This window comes from Sitophilus oryzae, unplaced genomic scaffold, assembly GCF_002938485.1.
Source record: "Sitophilus oryzae breed Bouriz unplaced genomic scaffold, Soryzae_2.0 scaffold_810_pilon_pilon, whole genome shotgun sequence".
Lineage (NCBI taxonomy): Eukaryota > Metazoa > Arthropoda > Insecta > Coleoptera > Curculionidae > Sitophilus > Sitophilus oryzae.
This window is the reverse complement of record NW_022147429.1, coordinates 805742-814909: the sequence shown is the minus strand read 5'-3', so window position 1 is coordinate 814909 and position 9168 is coordinate 805742. Positions and strand designations below refer to the sequence as shown.

Genomic DNA, 9168 nt, shown 5'->3' with positions numbered 1-9168 from the left:
AAAATATGTTTACTTAAAAAACGGTCGGAGAACAATACAAAATATATCTAGTAAAATATTGAAGTGGCTTTTCAAATTAGTAATTAATAATAATTAAATATTAATATAATAATAATAATATTGTAATATAATAATATTGTAATTTTGGGTTACCCTATATATATATAACCTATAGAATAAATTTGTAGGAAAACATCAAATCGAAAAATGTTATATTATGAAAACTCTTATTCTCTAACAAGTTTATAACAAACTTATTTATGTACCTACGTTTCCTATAAAACAATTACAATATTTCTTTGAGAAAAATTTCTACGGCTATTTCTGTCCTCTAAAAACACCCCGGCTGTAACCACGGCCCTGTAGGTTATATAACAAAACAATGGAAAAATATCATAACGAAAAGTTGTACAGAGTGTCTCATTTTCGTGTTTTACATTTGTGATTTCTCTTTTATTATTAGAGGTACAAAGATGCGGTTTCCACATATTTTTTTATAAAACTAAAGATGATACACATAGATATGTGATTTTATAAAATATTGTATATTAACACTGTCAAATTTTTCTTAAAATTTCTTTTATAAAAGATCTCTGACAAAGAAATTTTATAGTGTTTATAGTGACCTAAGAAAGATATGACAAATCTGTATGTAGCATCTATATTTTCTTTTTTTAAAAAGTGCAGTGATGTGAAAACCACATATTTGTATCTCTACTCATAAACGAGAAACCCCATAAAACACACGAAAATAGAACACCCTGTGTAGTATTATATGTACCTCAATCAGTATCAATATTGATGTATGCAGGGATATTCGAAAAATATCTTTTTTTTGAAATTTTTAGTCATAATTATACAAAACCAAAATTCTAATTTGTATTTATTTCTCACTGGTTCGCGATAGAATGTCAAAAATCGAAAATGCTGATTGTTCGAATATCAATTATTTTGCAATGGTTATTGGATTATTATAATTTTCCACCATAATAGATATATCGTCCAAATGTCTTTTGTTGTTCAGCATTCTAAATTGGTTTTGCTATAAATGTCAGTGTCGAATTAGATGAATGTCCTGTACATATATCGTATGATTGAAAAAAAACGCATTAAGTTGGCTTGGAAATGACGGTCGTCAACATCGCCTATAATAATTTTACATATATAATGACAGCAATTAATATATTCAAAAGCAATGCTGACAACGAATTTTATTCGGTCGTAAGTACACGTTCGGGATCTCAGTTTGGAAACTCTAGTCGTGAGATAATGATATACAGATGCATGTCATGTTGATTTGGAAGTGACAATCGATAAGATTTATCATATAATTTTACATACCTATTAAACGACAGCGATCTTCATTTCCAAGCCCACTCCCACGCCGTTTTTTTTCGATCGTATGGTATATTCAATAATTGCATTACTTATAATTTATAACAGTTTATGTTCACTGATTCATTTATAATTTATATCCACTTAATTACTTGATTTATCCATCATAAACTTTGCATAGATAAAGAAATAACGATGGACAATTCTTAATGTGTTAAATTATACCGTATGATCCAAAAAAAAAGGCGTCCGATTGGCTTGGAAATGATGGTCGATGACATTCCCCATATAATTTTACATATCAAATGACAGCGATCTTCATTTCATAGCCATCACTGACGCCGTTTTTTTTCGATCATACGGTATATGGTAAAAGCCATCGATCACCATTTCTAAGGTAACTTAACGCCGTATTTTTACATACAAAATGTGCAAAAAAATTCTATATGAATGAACTCACCACAATTTTCTATCCACTTTGTACATAAATTAGGATCTCTTGACGCAGGAAACTTAAACATATGTACACCTGATTTCCGAGAAATCCCACAATTATAAAATTGGCACTTATTACCAGACATTTTAATAATAATTATCACTAATCACACACAGTTATAATCAAAGACAGTCAAAGGTAAATTACCCGCCTTTTAAAATATCCGTTAAAAACAAAGACAGTAACGACATATCTAAATCTTCTATCTTTGTCGCATATGGTTCGTTCCTTTATTATTCCGTGATAAGGGAAGGAATAGAGATTTTCTATGATATGTGGTAAAGCTAGGTTTTCATATGTACAAATTTGAAAAACTTTCCAGGAAATTCGGTCATATTATTTTCATTAATAAATCATAAATAAATTTATTAAAAAAAAAAAATTTTGAACGAATATTCAAATTCTAAACGTTTCAATTAACAAAACAAATTGGCCAAGTGCGAGTCGGACTCGCGCACGAAGGGTTCATTATCATTGAATGTAGGTACCATTCACACATTATCTATACAACATCAGACATTATATTATTGTAAACTTTTTTTCCGATTTAGCTGAAATTTTGAATGCGCTTGTAAGTAATTTAAAAAAAATGAAGAAACACATTGCTAAAAATTGTATTAATCAATAATAAATAAGTAAAAATAAATATGTAAAAATAAAAAAAAAGATTAAGAAACAGTCACCTTGCCTACGATTCGAACCTGCCTCACTACGTCTCACCGCCTTCAAATCCTAACGCCTTTAACCACACGGCCACTCGAGGACTTGAATATTCTTTGTAAAATTCTTACTTAAACGATAATGTTTAGTGAAAGTACTTTTTTATTTATAAACATTTATTTAATTCTGTTTTTAGTATTTGTTCTTATAGCGGCAACATAGATACATTAATTATCTGTAAAATTTTCAACTGTCTAGCTATAAAGTTAGTTAATAAGAATTAATAGGTGTAGCATATTTCAACTCATTCACTGGTTTTAAAAGATCAAAAAATATGCATGTGTGTTTATAGTATAAATGAATTGCTCCTTACGTTAGTTCTTATTGATATAATAGCAAAAAAGTATAAACTATAAGCGCAATTTTATTAAAAATATGTTATTCTAAGTTAGAATAACATAGAGTTAAAAAAATATGTGTTACAATTTCTAACACATATATTTTTTTAACTCTAATGTTCTAAATTAATTGTTCAAAATATAATTGTTATTTTTTTCCTAGGAAAGATAAAACTTCATTAATTTTCATAAATAAATTTATTTCTATTAAATTTTATAGAGCAATTTGTACTACAGTTTTATTTCACATTTTGTAATACTGCTTCGGTGCAGTGCCCCATTGCTATCTGTGAGTTCATTCAAATTATGAAAAATCACTACTGATCTAGAAGATAAAATGTACCTAAGAACCATAATATTATAATCAAAAATGACTAATTTTGTAAATTATTACCTATAATGGTTAGATGAGATGCATGTAAACTTCTTTAGGCTGGTTTCTTAAAGTTAGGTGATATTAATTATCTTCGCATCATCATAGGCTCTAATCAATTGTAGATTATTCTTCAATCAACCTGAAATATGTAATATTATTTACTTTATATCTATGAAAAATTATCATTTTCTTTATGAAAATTTTGAGTTTAAATTTAAATGTGATTAGAATAAATATACGTCACTAATTAACATTTTATCACAGGTAATATTCTATATTACTTTATGTTTACTTTTGTGAAAATATTACTTACCTATAATATTTAAACGAGTTCCTGAATGTACAATTTTACTTGTTTATCGCGATGCCGAGTTCTGAATCTTGTATTGGTTGTCTAAAACTGTTTGATTTTGCTTAGTTATATTGTATCCTATATTTTATTAAACAAACTCAAAATAATGTTTATAATTACCTTCATCAGCCTTTATACCATTAAAAGTCATTATTATCAGTTATTATTATGTAGTATGTAGTTATTTCTTTGAGTTATTTGTTGTTGTTTGTTTTCAAAGATCATTTTTGAGGTTAATGTCATATGAAACTTTTCGTAATTAGGCAACTGGTAAATGACATGTGACGATAAATTAATAAAATAATAATGTACGTATTAAGTTAAATATTTATATATTAATTTAACATCCGGTATTACCTAACATCCATATCTATTTCATGTTTATAAATTACATAATTTTTAATTTTATATATTCATAATGAAATGAAATATATTTCGATATAACGTTTGGCAACCACGCAACTGAAGTGCAAGCGACATCTGTGCAAGAGAAACAAAACCTCCCAAAAAAGTTAGAAAAGGAATCTAAAAATTTCAGATTATTCAAATGTCACTCCAATATTTTCCCAAATTGGAGTGAAATTGGGGTGACAATTTTTAACACCTAAGGAGCCATCTGGATTATGTGTTATCTGTGATAAAAGTCAACCTCACCTTCACGTGGTGCACGCTATTTTACACAAACGAGGCTCTGACATCCGGCGTGTATAGGCGGTATAACCTTATACCCCTGCCTCCCGCGTACAAAATGGGATACGATTTCCTTAAGCTCCGATTCATGAATAACCGATTGTATCAACGAAGTTGAGTTGCCCAAAGGGCGTCCGCTGGCTAGGTAGTGGTGGAGAGGGTTCCCAGGGGGTTCCAAAGTCCGTAAAAAAACCGAAATCCGGAACGATTTCCTTAAGCACGAAACTCTCACGAGAAGAACTTTATGTTCCATAAAGTATCCTAGATATGGTCCGCTGGCTGGGCGGTGGTGGAATCCACGTCCGCTGATGGATCCAAAGAGGCCAAAAACCGTAAATTTGATAACCATTTCCTTAAGCTTGAAATTTTGATGGAAGCTTATATTTTTATTGACATTTGCAAAAATAATCGTCCGCTGTCTGTATGTGGGTGGAAAAGTCGTCCGCTGGTGGGATAAAGGAAGATAAAGGGTACCGAACATAAACGCGTTATGATGCACAAGCGGACGACATTTCCACCGACATACAGGCAGCGGATGATTGTTTTCGTAAATCTCAATAAAAATATTACCTTTCATCAAAATTTCAAACTTAAGGAAATGATTCTCGACAATCATTCACAAAAAACACGAGAGGTTGAATCATAATTTAATCAGTCGACTAAAATTTTAATAGCTGTAAAATATTATATTATTGAGTAATTCATTATATTTAATTATTCGATTCACTAGAAATTAAAGGTTTTTTTTTCAAAAATATTAAACAAAATATTTTAAAACGTTTAATCATCATCTTCTTCATCACTGTCATTATCAGATTCATCACTGTCTTCATCCTCTTGTGATAATTCATCTTCATCCGCCTCATCAGTGCCTAGAAAAATAAGTATTAAATATTAGAATGACATGAAAAGCAGAAATTAATAATAATTTGAATAAGTACCTTCAGCATTTGTATCTTCTTGTGTGATCATTTCCACTGATGACGGTAGCTGATCGCCCTCAAACCATTTGCACACAAATTTTCCTTCTTCAAATTGCCAACCATACTCGAGTGGATCCAAATTTAGAGGCTCCTTTTTGAAGGCGTTTTTCCAAATATTGGAGATAAAGATGGAAAAACAGAGTAACAATGAGAATGATACAGAAAAAGTCGACCACTTCCTTCGGTAAATTAACATCGTTCCATTTCAAATTATTAATTTTCCGAACGATCAAAATTTCCTGACATTTTTTCAATGATGTTTCCGTGAAGGATTTTAATTTATCCTTTTTCTTTAAACAAAATACACAAAACTTTTCGATTTCAGACATATCTAACCGGTAAATAATGCTATTGAGCCCGAAACGTCAAAAAAACGTCTTTTTATTCGGAAGATGCGCGCGATCACTGACGGCGACGTGACGTCTGAGTTATTATTATTGGCAACGCCACCTGTAATAATAAATAAATATCAGATATTTTTCTTCAGATATTACGTAATGTCAAAAATGTATGAAATATTTTTGGAGATTTACTTGTGCAGGATTAATAAAATGATCCGTTAAATTCTATTTTTTTAGGACTAGAGATTCGTGGGGATACAGTTTTGATTTTTCTTCACAAAGGGGAATAGGAATAATTTTATTATATTTTTATTTATAGTTTTTATAAATGGATTAAATTAATTTCACCTGAATCACTCCAATCACTTAAATAAATCTATACGATGCTACGTAGTTACTCAGTAATATAGTATTTTACAGTTTATTAAAATTTTAGTCGACTGATTAAATTATGATTCAACCTCTCGTGTTTTCCATGCATGTTTTTTGTGAATAGATTGTCGAGAATCATTTCCTTAAGTTTGAAATTTTGATGAAAGGTAATATTTTTATTGAGATTTACGAAAACAATCATCCGCTGCCTGTATGTCGGTGGAAATGTCGTCCGCTTGTGCATCATAACGCGTTTATGTTCGGTACCCTTTATCTTCCTTTATCCCACCAGCGGACGACTTTTCCACCCGCATATAGGCAGCGGACGATTATTTTTGCAAATGTCAATAAAAATGTATGTTTCCATCAAAATTTCAAGCTTAAGGAAATGGTTTTCAAATTTACGGTTTTTGGCCTCTTTGGATCCATCAGCGGACGTGGATTCCACCATCGCCCAGCCAGCGGACCATATCTAGGATACTTTATGGGACATAAAGTTCTTTTCGTGAGAGTTTCGTGCTTAAGGAAATCGTTCCGGATTTCGGTTTTTTTACGGACTTTGGAACCCCCTGGGAATCCTCTCCACCGCTACCTAGCCAGCGGACGCCCCTTGGGCAACTCAACTTCGTTGATACAATCGGTTATTCATGAATCGGAACTTAAGGAAATCGTATCCCATTTTGTACGCGGGAGGCAGGGGTATTATACAACCCCCAGACCTGTCATCTTTCTGGGGAAGAGGAGTAAGAGTTTATTATATTTATTAAGTTTCTTCTTATTATTAAGTTTCTAAAAAAAATAAAGTTACTTAAATCTAAAGTGTTTTTTGGCATAAGAAATTCTATTTCGATGTCAGTATAGCTCTTACTTGTAGGGGGGCACCTACATATTATTTAGCTGTTTTAAAGAGTAATAACTTTTCATCCGTTCATTTATTACACTACCTACGTAAAACAGATCTCGTTGCAAAAAGCGCTATGAGTAATAATTCTCAAGATATTTGGAATCGAAATAGTCAATACATGTCATAATTGACAAAAATTATACATGTTGACTGGGCAGTTGCTATTAGTCTGAAATAATAAATTTTAAAAGTTGTTGTGCCAAAGATTCAACAGAAACTGTTTTATCGTATATTTTCTAGAAAAAATTATGATTTTTTAGCATTAAAAAATAAATGGTTCCCAAATTTGTAATTTCAGTCAAATGTTTATTTTTTTGTCAATAATAATATGTATTATATTACACTAGCGTGTACCAGCGATTTCGTTCGCGTCGAATTAATCATTTGTAATGGTTATGATAAAGCAAAGCAAGAATTTCCATTAACATACAAACTGGATAACATTTTCTCACATTTATGTCAGCATGAGAAAAAACAATATGGCGATATTATTATATAACTTGGTAATATTTGAGGGTAGTTTCATCTCGTTGGAATTTGACTTTCGAAAAATTCGTTTGCCAAAAATAAGCTTTTTACGTCAAGCAGTTTAAGCAGAATCGTGGTTAAGAAATTACCTAACTTTTTGGAACACTCTGTATGATTTTTTAAAAAGTTTCAAAATATGTAATAAAACGAAATACATTATGCTTGTCCAAGCGTTTTCCCGAAAGATTAACCGTTTTTTAAATAACAAATATTGTAATATTTGAGGGGCGTTTTCACGCTCTTGGAATTTGAGATTCGAGAAACCTCTCCTTATCGAACCTCTACACCCCACATTCAATCCGTTTACCAAAAATCAGCTTTAAACGTCAAGCAGTTTAAGCAGAATCGTGATTACTCAATGGTCATATTTTATGAAACACCCTGTATAAATTTATAAAAAATCTTAAAATATGTAAAAAAACAAAATAAAATATACGTGTTTAAGAGTTTTTCCGAAAAACTCACGGGTTTTACATAAAAAATATTTTAATATTTGAGGGATAGTTTCACCCCCTAATAGAATTCGAGTTTCGAAAAATCCCTTCTGATCGAATCTCTACACTCTAAATCAATTTGTTTTCCAAAAATCAGTTTTTTTAAAGCGCTTTAAGCAGGATCGTGATTAATCAATGACCAGATTTTTCGAAACACCCTGTATACATTTTTAAAAAATCTTAAAATATGTAAAAAAAAACAAAATAAAGTATACCTGTTTAAGCGTTTTTTCGGAAACTTGACCGTTTTTTAAATAAAAAATATTGTAATATTTGAGGGGTGGTTTCACCCTCTTGGAACTAATTTCGAAAAATCTCTTCTTATCGAACCTCTACACCCTAGAATCTTCTTACGTTGAGTGGTTTGAGCAGGATCGTGATTAATCAGTATGTCAGTCACTTAAGGATTTTATATATTAGTAGAGATTATTTCTTTTCCAAATATCTTGAAAACGGTTGCTCGTAGCGATTTTTATCAAGAGACATTTTCTACGCATAAAATACCGAAATGTATATTTTTTACTCAGTTATTTTATACATGTACAGACGAAAAATTAATATACAATTCAAAACAGTTCAAAAATATATAGGTGGTGCTTCGTTCTAAACTAGGAGTCATATTGATATCGAAATAACATTTCTTATGTGAAAAAACATCCAGACGCCGATTTTCATTCACATATTGACTACAGTTCAGAAATTTTATGGAAAAAATGTAAATAAAAATGAAACTTCTACACTCTATTTCTCCGAAACCATTTTAGAACATAAATTTATGGGAACTTTTTTACCTCCTTTTTTTGTGGGTAGAATGTGCTGCCGAAGTTCCAGAATACAATAAATTCCGCTACCCTGTATACTTTGCATTAAACTAATTATAACACAAACAAGAAATGATCAAAATAAATACAGAGGCCAATTATTTTAAATTGAAAAAAAATAAATTTGTCAAGGCCTTTCAGGAGAAATGTCAAACAGAAGTAACAAAAAAAATGGTATAGCCTCCGGGTCTAACATGAATATAAAAATATCATTTGACTATATCCATCGGAAGTTTGTATACAATTATTCAAACCATTTTTATTTCTTTTTAGCCCCTTTACTAATTTTTTCAATTTTGTTCCTTTTGTATTTTATAATTTTCTTTTTGGTGTGTTCATTTTTTATATATCACGGAAAACAGTTCACACAATACATTTAACATATTCCATTAAGAGTAAGTCGCTGAGTGAGCATAAA

At 30.5% G+C, this 9168-nt stretch overlaps 1 protein-coding gene and 1 long non-coding RNA gene across 3 annotated transcripts; both read right to left on the bottom strand.

The window, feature by feature from the left end:
* Positions 1 to 2816: 2816 nt before the first annotated feature.
* On the bottom strand, positions 2817 to 4235 carry LOC115889008. 2 transcript variants are annotated; one of them, XR_004051353.1, is made up of 4 exons: positions 3738 to 4235; positions 3579 to 3665; positions 3284 to 3404; positions 2817 to 3232 (listed from the first exon to the last, which is right to left on the bottom strand). It is a non-coding gene; the product is annotated as an uncharacterized LOC115889008 (long non-coding RNA). The 2 variants fall into 2 exon arrangements; XR_004051352.1 differs by having other exon boundaries at positions 2817 to 3214; positions 3738 to 4234.
* Positions 4236 to 4349: 114 nt separating this feature from the next.
* Positions 4350 to 6629, bottom strand: LOC115889063 (E3 ubiquitin-protein ligase SINA-like 2). Its single transcript, XM_030908978.1, has 2 exons — positions 5249 to 6629; positions 4350 to 5179 (listed from the first exon to the last, which is right to left on the bottom strand). Exons 1-2 carry the CDS (start codon positions 5484 to 5486, stop codon positions 5088 to 5090), a joined length of 330 nt encoding a protein of 109 aa, XP_030764838.1. The 5' UTR covers positions 5487 to 6629; the 3' UTR covers positions 4350 to 5087.
* Positions 6630 to 9168: the final 2539 nt, after the last annotated feature.